This window comes from Acyrthosiphon pisum, chromosome A1 (genome assembly GCF_005508785.2).
Source record: "Acyrthosiphon pisum isolate AL4f chromosome A1, pea_aphid_22Mar2018_4r6ur, whole genome shotgun sequence".
NCBI lineage: Eukaryota > Metazoa > Arthropoda > Insecta > Hemiptera > Aphididae > Acyrthosiphon > Acyrthosiphon pisum.
Genome location: NC_042494.1, coordinates 114,819,595 through 114,844,712, shown reverse-complemented (window position 1 = coordinate 114,844,712; position 25,118 = coordinate 114,819,595). Strand labels below are relative to the sequence as shown.

The 25,118-nt window shown below is 29.4% G+C and overlaps 1 protein-coding gene across 1 annotated transcript in view; it reads left to right on the top strand.

Annotated features, from left to right (window-relative positions):
• Positions 1–1,235: 1,235 nt before the first annotated feature.
• LOC100163259 (protein bric-a-brac 1) overlaps positions 1,236–25,118 on the top strand; it is a 44,632-nt gene continuing 20,749 nt past the window's right edge. Inside the window, exons 1-2 of the mRNA XM_016802429.1 lie at positions 1,236–2,557; positions 24,170–24,227. Coding sequence (XP_016657918.1) covers positions 1,526–2,557; positions 24,170–24,227 — 1,090 coding nt within the window. The 5' untranslated portion in view covers positions 1,236–1,525. The remainder of the gene's footprint in view (positions 2,558–24,169; positions 24,228–25,118) is intronic.

The following is a 25,118-nucleotide window of genomic DNA, read 5'->3' as shown; positions in this document are numbered from 1 at the left end:
TTTTATCTTTAAATTATTTATATTCATTTTCTTCGAAAGTTAATTATCTTAAAATTTATATTTTATGTAGATATTTGTAATTTAAATTAGGGAATACGATTTTACATTTGAATAAGTTAAGAATTATAGTATAATATATTAATAATTAATATTATATTTTACAATTATTATAATTCTCACTCCAAATAAATCCGATTAAAATACAATTCTGCCAAAATTCCTGGAACTCTTTTTACTCTTTAATAATATTTCAATAGAACCCATTTAAAAAAAAAAAACTTGGAGTATGCGTTTATAACATTTTTATTTTAATGTGTTTAAATTTAAAATAATAAATCAATAATGCATAAATATACGCGTTACCCATACACAATTGAATACAATTATATAATACTATAATAGGAATATTTTGTTACTATAAAATACAGAATTTTTGTTTGTTATAGCTTTCTGTCATTAATTAAGAAAAATCAGTTAAAATTCAATTTATTTGATAATTTATTTAGGTATAAAAATTAAGTTTTATGTGTTGGTGCATGCAATGTTATATGAGTGAGTTTTATTTGCATGTTGTGGTATTTAAATTTTAAATAACATATATATATTTTTTTAAGTAAATGAACAAATTCTTGATACCTGGAACGTATACATACCTGTATTACAAAAATTATCTTTTATTATGTCGCAAGTTTTAAATGTTATCTATTGAAAAAAATTATTTGTTTTGAAATATTTATATGACATGTAGGTACTTATACGAAGCTCGTGTTTAATAAAAAGTATACCTACAGTTATAAAGTTATATACACAAAATCTGCACAGGAAAATAACATTTTTTACATTTAATTAATGTAGTAATACATTTTTGTCCTTGTACCTATATAGCAACAACTGTATAGTGAGTTATTTATATGCGCTTATTATTTGATTCGTATAACAATTAACGATTTTATCGTAAAACCAACCCGGTGGAGGGTAATTTTATAAACAAGGCAAGGCGTGTTACACTAAAATAAAAATGAAAATAAAAATAAATATTAATAACGGAGCTGCAGAACGCGGACTGTGTTTTTTTAATTTATTTTTATGCAATACGGTATATAGAGAATTCACTGTAATTTCGTTCGGCGGCCTCTGGTCACACTGCGGCCGTGGCACGGGCACCCGCCGCGGCCGGCGTTTTCGTCAGCGCGCGCCACCGCCGCCGCCTAACAGCCAGCCGCCCGCCTACCAGCCTGCCAAACGCGGCACCCGACGCGACTACAGTCAGTTCCGCCGCGACCGGTGCTCTCGTCCGTCACGCGCGCGCACTTACGTCTGCGTTTTCGCGTTGATAAAAAAACGTGTGCTCAAAGGTGATCGAACGTTGTTATTTAAATATTTTTTGTTTACCACCCGCAACCGTCGTTATCTGTAAGCTCGTGATTTTTATCAATTTCGCGCCGAAATTTTTTTCTCGACAGTCCGTCCGAATAATCGCGTATACGCACTGCTGAAGCACTTTCATTCTACCGCCTCCGCCACCATGCAACCGAGCAACGGCTCCAAAGACGTGTCCTCGGCGGCGGCCGAGAAGACTTGCGGCGCGACTGGCAGCTCCGGCAACCAGCAGTTCTGCTTGCGGTGGAACAACTACCAAAGTAACCTGACCAACGTGTTCGACCAACTGCTGCAGAACGGCACGTTCGTGGATGTGACGATCGCCTGTGACGGTCACACGCTCAAGGCACACAAGATCGTGCTGTCCGCGTGCAGCCCGTACTTCCAGAGCATGCTGGCCGAGAATAAGTGTAAGCACCCGATCGTCATACTGAAAGACGTCCAGTGGCCTGAGCTCAGGGCCGTCGTCGATTTTATGTACAAGGGCGAGATAAACGTTTACCAGGAACAGATTGGCCCACTGTTACGCGTTGCTGAGACGCTGAAAGTCCGCGGTCTGGCCGACGTCAGCAACGAACAACTCACCGGCGGCGGTGGATGTGAACCACAGGCCGCGGCCACCGTGGTGACGCCCACGACAGTATCACCCGAATCTCCCAAACAGCCGGCCCGCAAGCGGCACAGGCTGTCACCACCGGTGGCTAGCCCAGAGTCGGTAATGTCCGACATGGGATCGTCGGCCGCGGACACGCCGCTCAACTTGCACCACATGCCGCCTCCCCCGGCCCCTCATCACCAGCAGCAGGTGCAGTCGCACGTGCACCAGCACCACCACCACCAGCAGCAACAGCAGCAGCAACAACAACAACAACAACAACAACAACAACAACAACAACAACAACAACAACAACAACAACAACAACAACAACAACAACATCAGCAGCAGCAGCAACATCAGCAGCAGCAACATCAACAACAACAACAACAACAGCAGCAGCAGCAACAGCAGCAGCAGCAGTCGTCACAACAGCCACCGGCACCACAGGCCATGCCGCCGTCCGCCTCGTCCGCTTCATCGTCGTCGTCGTCATCGTCGTCGATACCACCGCCGAGCAGCGTGGCTGACGATATGGAGATAAAGCCAGGCATCGCCGAGATGATACGCGAGGAAGAAAGAGTGAGTTATTTTCAACCACATTTATATTTAATGTTATCTTCTTCTAAATAATACAATCGTCTCGTTTAGCATTATATTTTACCATTTATTATTATTTATTAATATTTTATTCCGAAGGTTTTTTTTTTACCCATTTCTCTCCCGTCCGGGACAACATCTATTTTAGTCATATATATATATTATATCTTTATATATATATATTACGTATAATGTATATTATATTTTATGGTATAAATAACGGACCACACAGTGTGAGTGTGTGTGTGTGTGTAATATGTAATAACACGTTTAAAAGGAGTTATTGATTGAAGAGCATACTCTCCTCTTCCCCTCATTCTCACTGTTTATATATATAAATAAAATATGTATATTATATATATATTCATCTCTCTCTATCTCTCTCTCTTTCCCTCTTCTTCCTCCTTCCCTCCCTTTCACGCCGCCTGCCTGCCTCTCACACTCCCCCTCACTCGCTAGTCGTAGTTAAATGAGGCAAGTTGAATTTATTGCCTGAACCACCCGCCCGCCCGCACGCCCGCCCGTTAACCCTATTTATTATTATTATTAATATAACAATAACAATGGCAGAATGCGCCTCCGTGTATATAGTGACGTCACCGCTCGCCACCACCGACGCCTCCCCCGACACCGTAATTTCGTTCACACAACTTTTCGAAGCTTTCACCCGAACCCCCATTCCACCCCGCAATGTTAATTTTTCTCTCCGCCTTTTTATATTTAAATTGTATGCATACGCATGTTCCTCCGCATTTTCTTCCTTTTATCACTATAAATAATAATATAGAAAATATTTATTTTAAAATTAATGTATAAGATAAAAATAATAATTTAATATATAAATGTCTGACGATAAAGGTACATGTGTACGAGATATAATTCCGTAATTATTTATGATTTATCAAAAGTATTTATTTTAATTTTTTATCAATTAAATTATTCGCTAAATTATATCGATAAAATAACAAATTCATTGAATTATTATGTTATTATTAGTGGTATCCCAGATTCTTGAACATAATCTTCTTATATATATATATATTATATATAAAAATCTCGTGTTACGTGTTTGTCCGGGATAAACTCCGAAACTACCGATCTTAATGGAATTTTTACACTGTCTGCAATTTGGTCCAAAAATGTGAAATGAAAATCTCTGTACAGGCTAAACTCTGGAACTATCATGAAGAACTGATAATAGTAGTTCCAGAGCTGTAGTCTATGTATTTATATAGTTAGATATATATACACATATATATAAATTAATGTTTGTGGGTATATTAGACCTCTGGGAAGAAAATAGGTTAATTTACAAAGGGTAAATTTGTTTTTTTTTTATTCATCAGATTTTAGTACGGTTAGGTTAGGATAGGATTTTGTATAAATTGATTGTATTAATCCACCGTAGGTGGAATTAAGTGAAAACGACAAACTTGGTATAACTTTGATACTTAAGAGTTAAATCATACACTTACGTACAAATAGCACGGTGTTCGCGATCTACCGCAGGTAGATTGCCTACCTGATAATGTACTGCTGTGAACCAGAATTTTTATTTCGGTTAACAGAAAAGTTAAAATACATTTTGAGCACCATACACTGAATATTAAATAACGAATTGAACAAAGTTTGAGTCATATAGAGTTGATACATTTAACGGGCAACGATGTGCACGGTATCAGCTAGTATTATATAATAAATCGGGATCTATATATATTATTTATATATCATGATATAGATATTATGCAAATTGCTCATTATCATATGTATGCATTGATGGTTTTCTTTTGTCGTTTTCGATACATTTGTTTTCTAAGCTTGCAATAATACAAATACAATTTTCATCATTTTTCTAGCTGTATTGTATACATCCAGTATTATAAGTCTTTGACGTTATTAATGTCCATTAACGATCTTCGGGCTTAAGCACTCGCAGCCGATTTAAAAAATTTCTATTTTTAATTCTTAAGTATCCATGCAATGTGTTTTTTATACAGTCGGTAAGAAGACAATGCAGTTTACACTAATTGTCAAATTGTTCGGTTTTTTTTATGTATTCTATTATTCTCAAGAGTTGCGTTTTTTTTTCTTGCCGAGTAACTTGTTGAGGGTTCATATAGTAGATTTCAAAATATTTATTTTAACATTACCAAAATAAGTACTTTCTAGAAAGTTTTATAATAATTCAGAAAAGTACATAATTTTATTTAATCTCTTCCACAATTAAGTACTTGATTTAGAAATATTTTGTAACCCGTATTTATACAGAAAAAAAATGGATGTATATAGGTACTATACATACCTGTATAATATAATACCGAAACAATTAAAGATTAGCATATAATAAAAGTCAGTTTTTCAAAAAATCGTTGCTATTCTTTTTGCTTTAAGTGGTTCGGGAATGTGTTCATGAAGCGTTTAAACTTTTCGTTGAACAATACACTTGTCGTGTGTGGTGTGTTACGTTGAATTATTTAGTAGCTATATAGGTATGCTCACTGGATGGTAATTTAAACCTACCTGAGAGATAATGTGCTAAAGGTAAAAATCCTCTTTCCGAGTGAATTTTAAATCTTAATGACTAGTTGTTAAACTATATTTATGTATATTATATTAAACAAAATGTTGTCTGACATATTTGTTAAAATAAAAAAAAAAATAAAATGCAGCCTTGTAAACTATTTAATTTTTTATTGTTGTATAAAATAATTGTGATTTTATAGTTTTAAGCGTCAAATTGAAATGAACGAATTTAAAAAAGCTGCCGGCTGTAAAAACACCTCTACAAGGCAAGATAAAATGAATTGCGTAGAAAAAGCTATAAGGATCCTTAAAAGTTTGGAAATAGCATCCCCTTTCCCGGCATGTTTACCCCTGACCTACAAGTTGCGGTTGTAAACTTCGTATTTTGATTCCACGTTTTTTTTTCATCATGAAATGTATTTAACTCTGAATGAATGTACATACTTGACTTTAATCGTCTATAAAGTGTGTATGGATATATAATACACATAATATAATGGATTCCATACATATTCTAATTAGGTTTATAATTTTTGGATGGATCAAAAGATATATTATGTATTTTTTTTTTTGATACTTTATCAACAATTTTTTTATTCTCAAATTCCATACTTTGATCTGATATTTTTAATTCTTTTATAACTTATAACAAACAAAATAAAAAGGATGAAACTGCTGTGGAAAGAGGTGAGTACAGAGTTTAGGAACAGAAGCTATATTTTCCTGAAATCACTTCGATGACGACAAAAACGCTTATATTTTTATTATTGTCATCATATTATTATTATACATATATATTTAATGCGTGCAATCACTATACAAAGCATTACTCCATTTTTATTATAATTTTTATTATCATTTGGCGAAAGTCGACATTACCCGAACTTTACGAAAGAATGAATATTCATTGCCGGTTATGAATATGTAATTTTTGAGCCTCTGTTACATCTTTTCCGAGATAAAAAAAACTATAAACAAAAATGTTATAAGCCTAGTCCTATGTAATTATCGGATTTTCATTTGAATACCGGTGGTGACGATTATTTGATAATCGTTTTAATATTAAATGCAATCATTTGTTTTCATACTTCATAATATAATATGTAATGCATATTTTGATAACGATCCATTCTTTATGAAAATCAATCACTAAGTTGAGTCGTTTCATTTATTTTTACGATGAAAGAAAAACAAGAGAGAAGTGCGTGTATGCGTGTGACAGAGAGAGTGAGAGGGGTTGAGAGAGAGAGAGAGAGAGAGAGAGAGAGAAAAAGAGGAAATATATAATATGTGCCTTATGTTGTAAACGGAATACGACAGACGTCTGTATATCGAGCTGTTTTGTACTGACCTAAACGAATCGGTTTTGTGTTTTTCGTAAATAATTAATGCCTAAGAATAAGTAAACTTCCGTTCGGATTGCAAATAACGCCTAAATTTATTATAAACACAGCCATCAGCAAAATTCATAAATAATTTATTTTATAAATCTCCGGTAGCCCAAGTATTTTTTTTTTATCATTGTTATTATGTTAAGTATTTTGCAATACCACAATGTAGGCCAATCCAATAATAATAATACATAGCCTATTGTTTTATATTTATGTTCGTGGGAAACAGAACATTTATTACTAGGCTGTTATGACCTAAAGGTATGTATATTTGACAAATTATGCTGCCAACAAAATACAAATGGCGTTTACATTCATTTTCATATTGTTATCTGCCGACATTAATTTTCATATATTTTGCCGAAAACTAATGTGTAATATTACCTAATAAATAAATATTGTATATATGCACTTATGATGCTTATATATTTTTATGGTAGATCCAAAATGAGTTGTCCCAGTAAGTACTTAATACTTATATACTTATTTTTCTACCATTTTCATAAAAAATATAGTTATTTTTACATGCTAACGTTTCAGATCCAAATTGAATTCTTTTTTATTGTTTTATATTATACAGGCATAAAAAATAATAATCGTAATTGTAAAATATAATACTTACTATAAAGAATAAATCACGAAGCTGGTCTCCTAAGTCCTGATGAAAAAAATAATTGTTAGAACGTAGATTACAACCTACGTATATTGGACTCAGCTGGTCAATTTCAAACTTAATAGTTAATACCCAATAATTTTTAATTTTTTTCAATTTTTAAAATCTCATTTTCATTAAGTGTGAAACACAAGTTATTAAATTATATATGTAGGTACCTATATATTATTATGTATATGATGGCTGTACGGAACATTATAATGTTATTTGAACCACGATGAATTCCATGCATTCCATTTTTTTATTTTTATATTTTTATTATAAATTATAATAGTATAATATTATTATAATACGCAAAGATCAATAAATTTAATTTATACCTAGCCTATGCCTGTAGTATAATATCCTCTCCGTCGAATCCCTGGACGGAGGGTTGGTTGTGTATCTGGAAATTTTATTATAATTTTAACGGAATAAAAACGAAGAGTTTTCTTTTGTAATACAATTATCTCTTCGACCAGTTCTCTTTTCTCGTAAAAGCTGATTGGGGGGCTTATTTATTTAAACAAATTAAACTTAATTTCTGGAATTTGTAAAACTTTAAACTAAAAAAACAAACCTTCGGCTATGCCGTTTCCCGGCACAGTGATAGAGATTAAAACCCCTAAAGGCTGGTACCAACTATAGTTTTAATTAAAACATTGTTTTATTTTTTTTCGTGGAATATTTTATTCAGATTTATACACAAATCCATGCTTCAGTGTGATGAATATTATAAATATTTATTATCACGTTGTCCCCAGCAGAAAACGTATATAATATAATATATATATATTATAATGTAGGTATATACTGTAGAGAATATAATACATATTGATTACAGGACAGCCATTTTTAAATTTACAAAAAAAAGGAGAATAGAACCAAGTAGAGATTATGTGCTTTAAAGTTGCTTTAGTTTTCTTGAATTCAGAGAAATAGATTCTAATATATAGATTAGTTTAATTGTTGTTCCATAATTTTCTAATCGATAAGCTGTGTTTCATTAAACCTATATATAGTAGGTTACTGGCTATATTTTTGTCACATTTTGATTAGACTTTCAACTTTTGCAACTAACTTTGGCGTGACAATAGTCAATTTAATAATATATTCGTCGTCTAAAGTTATAAAAGAACTCACTGGCGTCGTTGTACCATAGACATAAAATGTCACAACATACGATTTTATTCTGAACAAAATAGGTACCCAACGGGTTTAATAACTAAAACCATTTACATAGATTAACAATAATACATTTAAATTATGTTAATTGTATAAAGACTAATTTTGAAATATTCATATTATACCTAAATAGTAAATACTTTCTTTTACCAAGCTCATGGCAGACATTGATAAATATTTTTATGACAATGGCTGTGAGCGGCGTAGTTTGTGTAGGGAATTCATATAAAACCATAAAATATAACTGTTGTTACGTGGAGACCGATTAGCCTTTATGATTGTGATTTTTAATTAATAATTTATCATTATTATTATTATTATTATTATTATTATTACTATAAGAGGACATTAGTGGATGACAAGTTTTTCCATTATTTATATTCTGTTCAAAAATTAGCCTCGATTAATTTAGAATGCAGCTCTTGTTTTCCGAGGACATTGTTGCCGTTAAATTACTTTTGTCCGAAATATTCATTGATCACCATTATTGTTGTCACTATAAATGTGGATTTTGAATGTTTTCATTATAATAATAATAATTATTATTATTATAACTATATTCAGAGAGAAAAAGAGAATGAAAACGTGTTCTGTGAATATCGGTCTTAACTTTAGACTTGGTTAAAATTCATAGCAAATGATAAATCCCTAAAGCCCCAGGCGGTTGCATGTATATAAAGTAGAACAGATAAGGAATCATAAAATAATTTAGATTGTATTATTTTAGTGTCATTGTAATATTATTCAAATATAAAAATAAAATAAAAATATTATGTTAATTAAATTTGAGGATTGTTTTAAGATGTTGGTTGCAAACACGTCCTATTTCATTTCATATAATATTAAATGTTAAAATGCCTTTAAAATGTTAATTTAACTCATGGTTGGTACGCATATGTTCTAATACATTTAGAGTTGTCTATACTACTGTCAATTGTTTGACACGTGTCAAAAAATTAAATGCTTGTCAATAAAAATATACGCACATTTATAAATCATCATTTTTCTCATTGCTACTAATGCTGTCGTTCATACGGTACCTGGAAAACTATTTAACGACAAATACCTATGTCAGAATATAAAATAATATAAAAATAATTATTGAAAGATATAATTTATTTTTTATTTATACATTTATTTTACCATAAGGATTATTGTTAATACTAGGAATAATAACTAATATCTAATAAGTACCTAATAAAACAATACATACGTTTATCTTTTATTTCCTTGTAGTTGTTTTATATTATATCTTCTTATAAATGATTTATTTATATTAAAAAAATTTCTTTTTTATTATTGGTTATAATATAATATATAATTCCATTTTAACTAACTATATTTATAATCGTATGCATTTTGCACAGAATAATCAGAATAATGTGTACCTACTTATGAGTCATACAAAATAATTAAATATTAAATGCCATGATGTAACTGAAAATAATCGTTAGATTTTCAAATTTTAAATTATGAACTTACCAAAAAATAAACGTACCATAGAATCTATAAAACAAATTTTACATCCCAGCAAAATAAAGTAGTAGGCTTTTGTGTGGATTTATATCGCGCTCTCCTTATGATCTCTTATTATATTAATTGGAATTAATTTATACTTAGCAATTAAAAGAAAACAACTAATAATAATAAGCGGATGGCGAAACGGGGATGTGACATTTGTGCCAACAATTAAACTCGTTAAAGTTAATTACTTCCAATAAAAGAATAATAATAAAAAAATTTAAAAAAACGTCCAGCATTAATTTTAATTACTATACATTTATGTCACACTGCGGATAGCAATTCTCTTTTAGAGTTTCTTATTTTTATTACACAATGCAAACAATATTCTTTAAAAAATGTATACATAAATTTGTATAATACCTATACCTAAAGTTTCTAAATCAATAAATAAATATTACCTACATATGAAACAATTATTTTTTCAATAGGTACTTATTTTTTCTATAATATAAAAAAGTTAATACCCTAAGTTACCTAAAAAATTAAATGGGCTTATAAAGCTTGTTAAAATGCTTAAATAAACATCTTCCGATTATTCAGTGATATTTATTTTTTGTATAATATTCTTATATTGTTTTTATTCAATTAGTAAATATTACCAAGTTATTAATTACATAATACCTTCTAGAATCTTATATTTCTGCGATCCACTACAAGAAAACTGTATTAAATATCTCATCTAATAAAACTCCTACGGTCGTTTAAATTTCCTCATTAACTTAAATGTTGAGTTCATGCAAATCTTGTTTAATATTAACCTAGGATATAATATATAGAAGTAATATTTGTTAATATTGAAAACTGAACTTAAATTAGTGTACTCATCATTTGTGAGGAATTTAATACTTTAAATTATAATTAGGAACTCTAGTGTTGATGTTCTCATATGTTCACGCTCATTCAGTATGATTTAAAAAAAAATGCATTGCTTAAAACAACGGTTGATCTTGCAGGTTATATACGTATTATGGCGTAGTAACTATAGGGAAAGGGGAAATGTGGGTTTATTACAATCGTATATGCGAAACAATGCTCTCCCTCATTCTTCCGGCTGTTTGGATTATTTTAATTACCACTGTCGTCGACTGTTGTGTCTCTAAAAACTCTTCTTATATGTCTAGGATAATAATTTCCTAGGTAGAAAAAGAAAAAACAATCTTATAAAGGTGAAATGAAAAATAATAATAACAACCCTTCATAATAAGCTACATTTCTAGTCGACCCAACCTAACTTTTAGCAAGTTCACCGCCATCAGTAGATATGCCGGAAGGTGGCGAGTTTTGTTCTAAATTTATTATTTACCAATACTAATTAATCGAATTAAGTTAAACCATTTTCTGTTCTCTACACCACTCACCCTATCCGGCCACCGTTGGCTTAGCGGACTTCGCAAATGCCGGCGGCAGCCAAAACTTTTCTTTTTAAAATTTACGACTGGTAAAACCAATAAATAATTCTCTTCAGTTATATACAAGTTTTCGGGGCGGAAAACGAGCTATGAGCGTCGACCGAATAAACAATTAACGATCGATTTACATTTAATAAAGGAAATTGCGAACGCAGAAGCGACGGCTGCACTCTTTGTATAATTGGAGGAAGTCCCTTGGTTATTATTTATTGTCAAAAAAAAAAAGGCTTGTGTGTTGTTCGATATAAGCGCGCACCCCTCACTTCGAAAATAATAATAATAATAATAAAAAACTGGCCAAACACTGTAATTATTCATCGTCGATATTTTACGCCAAACACGCTAACCGTCCATATACTTTATTGTGTAGACTTAGGATCTTTAAATTTACGTGTAGGGACATTAATTTAGTAAGAGTTTAATTATGTTATGCGTTCCCTTTACGTCAATATAAAAAAAAAAAACTATTGATATTTGAAGGAAGGGGTAGAACGAGTATAACTTTTAGTATATGTACCTACATATACTTATATAATAATAAATTATATTATAAGTTTTATAACTTACAATTTTCTACTTCATTTTATTTAAAGTAAGATTGCGAAAAAATATAACATATTTTGATAAATCAGTCATATCAATAAATTATATTGAAAATTACAACCATCAATGTGATTAAGTAATAACTTAAACCAAGTCTTTAAATTACTTAACAATATCGGTGGTTTATATAAAAATAAGCACCCATTATGAAACCCCATTGGCCACTTCCCCCTCCCTACGATAAAAATCAAATCGTTTATCATAACTTGTTCATAATACATGCTATTGCTTTTTGGAATCCATGTAAAGTCCTAATAGAACTTAAAAAAATAGTATACTATAAAATCGTCCAGAAAATATTATAATTTATAAAATATATTTTTTTTAAAGTTAACGACAAAGTGAAAATGTATTAACAAATTACTTATATAGTTAATCATTGGATTCGTTAGGTACTCTTACTAATTATTTTTTTTTCATTATATTTTGCTATATATTTTGTTGAAAAATATCAAAACTGTTGTATTTGGTATTAGTTATGGTAATAATTCAAATATAACTTTAAAAATTATTATTGAAATCACAGTAAATTTAATTTACACCGAGAAAATGACCAGGAAAATAATACCCTATAATCGCTGTGACTTGATTTCACAATTAATACAGTCATAAGAAAAAAATATTAGGTTAATACAAAAGAACTACAGTATAATGTTGCGATTGTTATCATTATTTTAATATTGTACAACATACCCGTCGTCGTCACTAAGTCCACCCAGATAATTATTGTCTTTGGGTTATGCATGGTAATCATATGAACTTTCTATAATAATATCATGTAGATATTATAAAATTGTATGTTAAAAAAAATATTTTTCTCCATGCACTCGTCTGATTGAATAATACAGACAGGTGGAACGTGGTGGTAACAGTTGGAATTATAATAATAATAAAAAAAAAGCACGTAATATATTATTATAATAGACGTTTAAAGCCGATCGTACCGTCTCATTTATTTATACTCGGTCACCGGTACATTAACTACAGCTGGCGTACAAGAGGTGTATCACCTATGTTATTATATGTTATTTTTTTTGTACATAATATATTATATGTAACCTTTTTTTTCTAAATCCATTTATATTAATTTAATGTTTCAAAATATAATATATTTCTGTGCAACATTATATCATAAACGTTGGCGTTATGCTTTTTTCTTCTTATCTGTTCTTAAATTAAAATATTTTCTCGAATATTATTAAATATGTTCAACTGATATACCGAAAATATATTTTTTAACACTTGACGAAACTGTAACTATAACAATATGAAAAATGTCATCTTTTTTTCTATTACCTACTTTTTTCTTTGGTTATCAGTTGAATTCTGGATATTTAAGTTTCGTTATCATATTGTATTCCTTAAATATTTACAGATTTCCATTAATTATACGAAAACATTTGCTAAATATAGGTACTGTTTAAGTCGTAATTTTATAAGTTGGAACGTAAAGTCTTGGCATAAGTGTATAATGTATTTGCGAATATATATTTATAAATGTATAATATAATTTATAATAATCTTTTGTTATCAAGACAGTTATAATACAATTATACTTGTAATCTATCAAAATATGCACTATTGCGTGTACGTAAGAATTAGTACTACACATGTATCTTAAGAGATAAATCATAAATATAACATTTTATGAACTATAATTTTTCCCCCGGACTGGTTTTATATTATTGTATAGGCAATTGTTTCACGGATGACACCACGCCGGCCGTTGCGGTTGTCTCAAAGCCGAGGCAAGTACCTTTGCTCATAGATTATTAGATCTCAGTGTATTTGTAACGGATTCTGAATGATAAGCTATTGGTTTCGGGAGGGGGATAGGGAATGAACATAAAAGGAAAGGAGTCCGTATAATTAAGGCCCCCATATGCGGGGCCCATATTATATTATTATTATTATTAAATAAAAAAAACATATATAATATGTATACACTAGTATAATAAATGTATGATTAAAAAAATAATAAGTAGACTGTATAGTGTATACGTTGGGGATAAATTTAATTGAAATTGCAACAGCGCACAGGCGGTCCTTATAATAAAATAATAAAAGAAAATGGAGGGCCGCAAATTGAATTTTCGAACTCTCACATTGCCCAATGCCCGTGTTTATGTGTGTGTGTGTGTGTGTGTGTGTGTGTGCGTGTGTTTTCATCGCACGCGCGTATGTATCAGGGGGCTAAAAATTGCTCTGACAATATATATTTTTTCGTTATTTAATTTCCAGCGGATCGATGTACGTTATAATGTTATAATATGAATAACACACGTTGGGTCATTCAATCTCTATGTCGTGTCCCGGAGTTATTTGTTTGGAACCCTTTTTTTGTTTCCCAGAAAAGAACCCGTCACGTACTTGTTTCACGTCTGAGTGTTTTTTCGAAATTATTTATTTGCATAAAATGGCGAGAAATGAAAGTTTCCACCGGCACGCCTCCGAAAATATTACAGAAGTTTTTCCGCCTACAGGACGTTTTATTTTCGTCAAGCTTATATAATATTATAATATTATATTCATATATATTTTTATATATATACGAAAACAAATTGTGAAATATTTATGTTATAATTAATTCTAGAGCATTTCCCTACCTAGCTACCCTTTTTTTTATTAAAGTTTTGCCGTTTATTTTTACCCCATACCATAAAGATGTTTTTCGATTATATATTTTATATGTACATTATACATATATTATAAATAAATATATAAATATATTTAAAAGGAGGAAGACTCCTGCACGTCTAAATACCATTTTTATACCATTACCAACAGGAAACGGTGAAATAAACAAAGTTTATAATAACACCGTGCGAGGCAATAAAACATATTATTTATAAACACGAACACGAACGAAATGTATATTTTTTAGTATTATTCGCAATAATAATAAAAAGAGAAAAAATACAAACACACATATGGTTGAATGTAAAAAAAATGCATTAATTATAAAAATAACAATTCCGCCTTGTAGGTTTATTTATTTTTATTTTTTATTTTTATGATTATATAATTTATGAAATAAAAGAAAAATAATAATTCGTAGGTGGAAGTGTGTGGCATATCATATACGTATATACACAATAATAATACATAGGTACGCATACATATAACCATGTGTGTGTAGTGGAGGCTTATATACATACATAGATATACATATTATATACAATTGGTAAGCCCAGGGAGACAATCTTCATTCGATTCGGCGGACTTAAGCTACGCCACCGTCATTCGGTGGTGACGGCGGCGGTGGTGGAGGTAGTTGTGGTGTGGTTGCGTCTATGGTGGAGGTGGATATGATGGTGAAGGAAGTGGTACCAGCGGAGGCGGCGGTGTAGTACCGCGTGTTTTAAAGAGGTCGATATTATTATAGTTATACTACTCATATAATATATTATAATATAATAATAATAATAATAATAATAATAATAATAATAATAATATACGCACCAAGTTTGAATTTTGCGCAACAATAGAGACCAAATGGCCGGACTTGTTGTCGGCCACAATATTATAATATCGTAAATAACGGCCTTATTTATACATTGCGTACATGCGGATGTAATGGAACACGTGTGTTTGTATATGAATAAACGGGATTTAAATGGCCTGTGCTAAGCGCGTACATGTATATATTTATACGTTATACGTATTTATGTATGTACGTATAAACGTATTATACATTATAATATATACCTACCTATCCATATTATATATTATTGTGCCCAAGTGGTTTTACACATATATATACACACACCACGCGCGAGCGCACATTCACAGACACAAAACAGTACACACGCAGAGAAGATACTCTACATAATATATAATATATTATTACTACTATTATTATTACTATTATCATCATTATCATCGTCATCATCGTGTACGTAAAACCTTCGTTCCTGTCATTATATTGTATTGTATAATAATATATTTATATAAATTTATGTTTTTTTTCCATATACATAAAACACATAAATAATAATTATATTTGTTGACAATCGTTTCTAGTAGAAACATTAATTAGGCGCAGTTTTATTTATACATTTAATAGTAATATTAAAAATATCAATATATATATAATATATACCGGGTTCACTGAACATTCTTACCACTATTTTTTGGTCAATTTATTCAAAATCAAATTTTTGGATCTATTAACGTTTTTTAATTTGTAAAAATTGTCCGAGTATATTTTATTATGTATAAATTAATTAATAATTATTAAAAATATATTATTATATTTTTGTAAACGTTTTCAGAACGATTATCTTTATATTATGAACAATTTTTAGTAATTCAGAAACAACTTATATCTATAGAAATATTAATTTCGGCTGACAAATTTCGAATTATAAGTTAGAAATAGATACTAATCGAGAACTAATTTCCCAAAACAGTTTGAGTTCAACATTTTAAATTTGGAGTACATGGCTAATGTGCCTAAAAAATCATCCGCTTAACAATAATTTACGATAATAAAGATTAATTCTCATTTGAAAAAAATTATGTTGTATCCCCACAGGACATTTTTTAAATGGTATACTAGAAAATTCCAAAAACCAAAATTTGAGTAAATTCATTATTAAAGAAAATAATATTAATGTATTATTTTTGAAGAGTTACAACCATCCTGTATATAAATTGATGTGTCATGTGTGTACCACAATGTGTGTGTGTCGTTTGCGTGTACGCGTGTGTGTGATAATGTGTTTTATAATATTATATTATTTTATATATTATTATGTACGTCGAGTTGTCGAAACGAGTAATAATGTTAAAGTATTTAAGTATACATTATAGGTTGTCTTAAATATTTTATATATATTATTATTTTTATGTTTGATTTTCCTTTGTACCAACGATTGCAAGTGCTATAAAATTATCATGTACCTACCTAGTACATAATATTATTTATAATATCGCGAGTCTAAGTTATTAAAATAATTATTAATATTAGAGTACATATAGAAATAATGGGAAAATATCGGTGAAAGTAGCGTTATAAATTATAATGGTTCTCTGCAGCTAGACCGAGAAAAACACGGCTATGAATAATTAAAAGTAATATAATAATATATGATTCATTTGTATAAAAACGATATTATAATAATCCTTTCTCAATTCTTTTTTTCCTAGTTACACTCTTTGGGCGACTGCGAGTGCGTGCGATCAGAGTGTCCGTTTGTTTTCCGAACAATTATATTATTTCGAGATGTATGTTACTATGTTGCTTGGATACAGCACATATTATCTATATAAAATAATCCAAAACTGGAAACATCACGATTACTCATTGTGCATAAAATGTGCACATAAAATAGTTTTAATGTCTCTACGTGGGGCCGAATGGTGTTTCAGTAATAGTTTCCATTATTCATTTCTGAACACAATATAATAATAATAATAATAATAATAATAATAATAATAATAATATTACGCACAATGCGGCGCAGGGACACGGGGCATAGGGAACCCTCTGTAAATATCGATTAGAATACTGAAAGCTCTCTCTGTACATTAATTAAGCACCACAACCGTCTAGTTATGAATTTGGAATATATCATATTAGCTACCGCCGCCGAAGGTTACAAAATGGGTTTGTGTTCGATGCTTTCGTGGAACCCTTGTATACGCCGTATGTAGACGCCTTTTTTTTTATCAAACAATTTTTTTTTTGTTCTACTTTTGTTTTCGCTTACCTGAAAGCATTTATTAAATGCCTTTTTTTGCACTGGTTCTTTTTTCAATGGAAAAGACTTCACATACTATTTTTTTCCATGCTTCTGAAACCATGGTGCCCTTATAGCCCTGTAGATCTTCCGTATAACACCAATTATGTATTATAATGTCTGCATGATTATTCGAGTTTTATTGGGAACCACAAAACGATGATTGATTTTTAACTATTAAACCTGTACACCCCTTTCAACGTTGCATCGGTTATAAATATGACGTAATATGAATTTTTAGACTAATTGACATTGACGACTCCTCCTCAACTTTCTGACACTGCTAGAACAGCTAAGCGGCCGTGTTTTTGTTTATTGTATTTTTCATAAAATAATTTTTTCCTTTTCTTTTAAAAAAAACTATCATACGCTCTGAATACTATGTTTTAGTAATGATTTATAACTATCTGCTGTCCATTTCTATAGTAATTTAATGAAATATTTCTTTGTGCATGATTTAATCTCATTTTAAATAATAACTAGGTACTGTAAATTATAATTTAATTTTTGCCTGTTAATAACTGGATACATTTTTATTTTTATGGAAATACAATTATTTAATGATATTGGTTGAAGCTGTAAATTTTTGTGACGTAAATAAATTATTACATGCATTACCATTAATATATACTGTAATATATATTTATATAATATAATTTATTATTAATACTAAAATGTCATATCCCATTAAAACTGCAAGAAAAACGTTTATATTTTAAGAGCTTTATATTTTTTCACAACTTAGGTAAGACATTTTTACATAATGAAAAGAGGACAACTTTACTATATAACAACAAAGAATATATTTTCTTAAAGTTAATAAACAATGTTTTTAACACCAAAGTTTTACGTGTTTATCTGTAAATAATTACCATTGCATAGATTTTAAAATAAAAAAATACTATAGTGGAGCTTTTTAATTTTTTTTTGCATTGTATTGTTTAAAATTACTTTGATACATGAATAAGTATAGATATAGTTGAAATATATTATTTGTTCAATTATCATATCTACAATTGTATTGATATCTAAACCAGAAGCTAAACGAAATAATAATCAATTCCAATATATTTGTATATTATTTTTACAATCATTTTTAATTGAATTTTTTTTATCCTATTACATTTTCACTCTTGGATCCTTTATAAGTCTGTATAATGTATATACTATTAATATTTAGGTATATAATAAAATAATATTTTTCAATAGGTTTTACCTATACATATTATAGCCAATTCATTATATTATTACTATACGTATATCTTTCTATGTGACCCATGATTTGAAATTTAAATACATAATAACATATAATATTATATATTATAATATATTCGTAATTATTACGGATGCGTGCAATATTATAAGTTATTAATAATTTTCACGATAGGAAACTGGTGTTGATTTATTGGATTTATTGGATTTATATATTATTATATTAAATCTATACACCAGTATGTATGTATTATTATTATTATTATTATTATTATACTATTACGTCATCACAAATATTACATAGATATAGAACATACGAGGATCAACGTTTGGAATTATTCATTGTATTCAAGTTGAGTACTATGTTATTCTACGGTGAGATCTACCAGTTAATCTCTATCGCATTCGCTCAGAACCCATTATTTCCCCTCTTTGTCCATTTGTTTCTCCGGTTCGTGACCTGGACCAGCACCGGGTGTGATATGACCACATAATATAGGGGTTAAATTTTGAACTATTGGCTAAAATAAATATGCGTATATTATTATTTTATAGTAGCGTGCATTATGTATTTTATTATATAAAATTTAATTGATATTATATGGCCCCTATATTATTTGATTGAAACAGATGTTTTTATTTATAATAAAAATTGACAAATGAGAAAATATCAAAAACAACAGATGTTCATTGGTATTTTTAGAGACGAATAAAATTGGAAACTCACTAATGGAACTACGCGTTGTATACTAATTACTCATTTCAATTCGACCGAACTATTTTTTCTCATTCAATTCTAGAATACATAGATTATAGGTTATAAAGAATTATATTATTACCTATGATAATAGGATAGAGTTTTTTTATTTCGTTTTTTATACGCCTATCTTCCAATGTAGGTACGCTATAATTATTTGTTGTAACGAAGCATAGGGTTATATAAAGTTAAGGTTATGAATATCTACACAATAAAATCTCACGAGGGAAATATATTTTTTCCAATTATATATAGATAATTACATATATAATATTACATACTTGTCTATTATATATTGTACGCAATCGTTGTCCATAATTTTATGTAAGGGAGAAGTTATTGATCAGCTTTGATTGTCGCATATAAGTAGGTATATATTACGCAATTTTTAAATTACGTTACCTTAAATTAAGCGGCGTATATTTTGTTCCAAGAAAATGTACTTTATTTTGCACGAAGTATTATTATTGTTTAAATTGCAATTTATTTATGCATATTTTGCATTTTATACGGTATTGTTAACGTAAAATTAAGTAGGCCAGTAAAAGTTGTTGTTTATGAAAGATTAATAAACCTCCGATAGTAATATTAGAAATATTTTCATATTTCCATTATAACTACTAATTATTGAAATATCATACATTAAACAAATTTTAGTAATTTACTTATTTTGATTTGGCAAATTTCTCGTCCAAGTTAACAACGACAGTTTCCGTTCAAGACACAGTAAAACTATAACCTACCTGCCTATTTACGTGTTTTCCACCACCCTTTATTTAATAGATAAGTATTATCTCGCGAAGTGCGCCCATGTTTAAATATTAATATTTATTTTATTCCGGTTGTGCACACAACACATACATACACCGTAAATATATCCATTAGACCGTCAACGCTAACCAGTTCCCAGGTGGGCCCCAAAAACCGACACATACACATACACAGGCATAAAATAATAATCGTTTGGTATATTATTATAATGTGTACACATAATATACGCCATCAGATATTATATTATACATTTTCTCTTCCCTTCTCTCGTGCCTCACTGTCTCTCTCACGCGCGCTCTCTCTCTCACTCTCAACACACACACACACTCACCAGTCTTCCGTCTCTGTTAGAGACGAGAATAGAACAAAAAGACACATAATATTCCTATATAATAATTACTTTAATGCGGAGCTACGTGACTGTATAGTTAAATATTATTATTATTATAGCCCCCCTCGGTTCTGTTCATATCTTTCCGTCTTTCTATATATATAAATACAGTATGAACGGATAGAAGGGGAAGAGGGTTACCAAATATATATTTTTATTCCGACATCAGACTTATTTTATTAATGTAGCAGTTGCTTTGGGGTACAGTCGGAATAATAATAATAATAGTAATAATAATAATAATAATAATAATAATAATAATAATAATAATAATAATAATAATGATAATAATAATAACCCATAACTATAATAATAATAGCTGCTAGGGGGTCTTGGTGGAATCGTAACAGCACAATGATAATAACGAGAATGCCTTAGTGTATGTGTGCAATAATAATAAAAATGTATTATTCAGCATAACACTATATTATTATATTTATACAATATAAACCAATACCATACTATTGTGTTCGGCGTATGTGTATAATATATATATATATATAATATTATATGTATATGTGTGTGTATGTGTGCACACCATAGTCTTTAATATTTATTGTGGTTGTGTGAAACAAAATGTGTGTGTGCATGCACGTTCTGTTCCATCGATCCTTTTTTTTTCGTGTGGCAAAATATTGTATTTTATATTTTTAAATAACATTCAACTGCGTCGTGTATATCGTATATGCTATTATCATTATTTTTAATATTATATTTTACGATTATTATTATTATTATTGTTATTATTATTATTACAATAGTATCCGGTTTTGTGTATGTGTATTTCCCCTCTCTCTCTTTTCTGTCTCTCCTGTACTCTCTCCGAGTCTCGTTTGTCAGGGAAATAAATCGATGACTATCTTGTAATGGGGAAAAATGGTAAATGCTGTCCCGTTCAGTGGAAAAATAAATGTAATTTCGTTCTGAAACTAAAGGGAGGGATCATTTTACTGCGGTAGGTACCTACGGATGATAAATTTTGACTATTGATTTTTTCATTGCAGCCGTTTCTTTAGCCACACAAAAGTACAATTTTTTAGAAACTTACCAAGTTACGTTGATATAACATATTATATTTTAAAATTAAAAAGGACTGAATCTTTTATCACAATCACTGAAAATTAATATAACAAGTTATTAATTATTAATAATTAATATTAATAATAATTAATAACTAACTTATTTAATTGTATATATTTTTAAGTACCTACTTCATACTTGTAATACAATACTAACGTCTAGCACTACAATATTGTAAATTATAATTGCTTGACTACCTATATTGGCATACTTATTTTATAATTTGTTAAGCATATCTATTGTACAATAATATATTATTTTGTAAGAAATTTATATTAGCGGCTGTTATAACACCATGTTTGTATAAGCGTTTTTGCATGCATATTGTATTTAATATGTTCACTGCTGTACTAGTGTACTGCGTATATTAATTACATTATACATTATCATTGCTTACTTACAATATGTGATTAGCTAATTTGCAATTTAAATCTAGGTTTTATAAATGTTTAGAGTTGGTATTGGCGAATACTGGTTATCAATTACTAATTTGTCAAGCGGTCAATTTAACATTATTTTACTTTTATAATGTATTATCATTTAATATTTGCAATTATATTATTCTAACCTTAGTATTTTTGTAATATCATTAATCCAGTCATTTTTAGTTTAACCTCCATATCATGTATAACAATCTAAATATATAACCAAACTTTGAATAATAGACAAGTTATAGATATGTGTTTTTAATATTATATAGGTATTCTACACGTCATACTGTTTCTGGATAGTTTAATTCTATATATAATTCATTTATAGTAGGACCTACATGACTTCATCCAGCTAGTATTTGTCGCGTTCGAAATAATGCACTTAAATATTTATTGACGTGTGTCTCGCGTCAATTTTCATCCTTATGGTTTTGTTGAAAAATTGAACGACGTCGAGACGGGCGACGCCTCCAGACATACGGAAAAAATAAAAATAAAAGTATGTTCACGATAAAACACCCTTTGTCGCGTAAAGTTCTGACCTGTGCATCCCAACCACGTCATTGACCCTCGTAAGCCTGATACAAACTTAACCTACCCTTCTCCATAAATTGTTTTCTAGTCCAAATCGCATATCCCTTTGGTATTATTCGGTTTAACTCTATGTTCACACATTGAAAACTGGTGTTTCCGTGTTGATAAGTATCACAATTTTTCACCGGTATTTTTCTCTGCAATTCGAACGAATTTTAGAAAACAAATAATTAAATAAACCATTGTAATGTCGTTATTCGTATTCGAAGGTTAGGTATGACATTATATAAAGAGGTCATTTGACATTTACCCTTATTGTATACAAATGACCTTTTGATATATATTATATAATATATTATAAATATCGATTATGAATATTCCGTTGCATATTAATATTTCCAAGTGTAGTTGTACCCATGTTTCGAATTATATTATGAATTGTGAACAAATTCGTAAAAATATATTCAGAATAATTTAAAAGTTCATAGACCGACAATTGGTGAGTATATACTTGCACAACTCCAGGTCATTGGCTGTGGCCATATACTTCATTTGAGATTCTGGGCCGAGATAAATATAATATAATCTGTAATAGTTGAATTTATAAAAATGTGTGTAATATGTTATACTTAATGTAAATATCTTTTATTGTTCTCGATACTAGTTACGTATTTACAATTGTAAATTCAGGACTTTACAACGCGTCAGTGCACGCTAAAAGCTTCGGGATTATGAAACAATTTAAATTGTAAACCTATTTTATTTAATAGACATATTACCAGGATTTCATGAAATATTAAAGTACCTACCTATAATGCAATGCCTATATTAGTACGAAATGAGATAAAATGGTTGTATACATGAATTAATGTATTTGTTGTTTTTTTATACACGGTAAATAATATCTGGTACAAGAATTAGGTTAACACAAAATAGCATTACTGACTTGTACTCGCCACGACATACTTACAGCCTATAGGGTGAGTGAGAAATGTCTTATTAGGTTTTCCGCCACTCCCCTTGGGGAGATGATGCCACAGTTCCCCAAAGGTTTTTGGTTATTTTTAATGTGTTGGGAGGTCGGAGGTTAACCATGAACTTTTTGCTTTTAACCTTTAATTAATCGTAAAGTATTTTACACATTTTAGTGAATAAACGTATAAGTCCATATAGGTTAAGTAGGAATTTATCAGGGTGAAAAAACTGTTGGATCTCTATATTATGTGCTATTTAAAATGCAGTTAATTTACAATTTAGACCACCCCCTTTTCTTAGGTACTATTTGTATTAAAAAATATATGTCATATGATAGACTGAATGTATTAATGTTATACAATAAAATATGTATACACAATTTTATTTTTCAATTTTTATTTTGTGATTCTAGGCCAAAATGTTTGAAAGTTCTCAAGCCTGGCTCGCATCCACGTCCTCGCCAATGACATGTAAGTTTAATATTTATATCATATATAGGTGCATTATAATATAATGAATAATGATTATACAATATATACCTACATTTATATATATTACATACATTATATGTATAGTATTTATCTTAGGAAGCCTTTTTGTTGTTATTAAAATAATTTTGGCTTCAATAATATTATTTATTTATAAGGCATGTTTATATTTCGTAAAAAAAATACATTCGGTGTAGAGTCGTGTTCTACCCAATATTCAACAATTTTCATTGTTCTGTATTGTATAATATTATATACATTTTTTTATTCGAAATATCTTATTTGGAATTTATTTATTTTGGATTGACTGAATATCTATAATCTAAATACTACCTATACATAATTCAACACTTGTATTAAATATATTATATATATAATTATAATACATATATTTAATTATATATATTTTATATTGATGAATAATTCCCATATTTCATATCATAATAATTATATATTTAATTCGATGTGCCTGATTAATATGATTATATAATATAATCTATCAAAAACCAAATCTTAAATATTTTTACTCTTCTCTATTCTGGTATAGATATTAAATATATTTCATAAGAACATCTTTTTTAGATGGATTCAAACTCGTTTGTCTATTACTCTATTATACATAATATGTCATATATTAAAAAATGAATTACAGATCGTTGATACTGTTTTATAATACTGTATATTTTATAGAATATTTGATTATCCAACGTCAAAAAATTTTACTTGTTCCATTTAATTATATAAGAGTTAACACAATAAATTCAAAGAATATTTAATTTGGCATTACGTCGGATATTTTTTTAAACTATGGATGTAGTATACAATATAATATACAATAGATATGCAGAGCATGGACAGTAAATTATATTATGT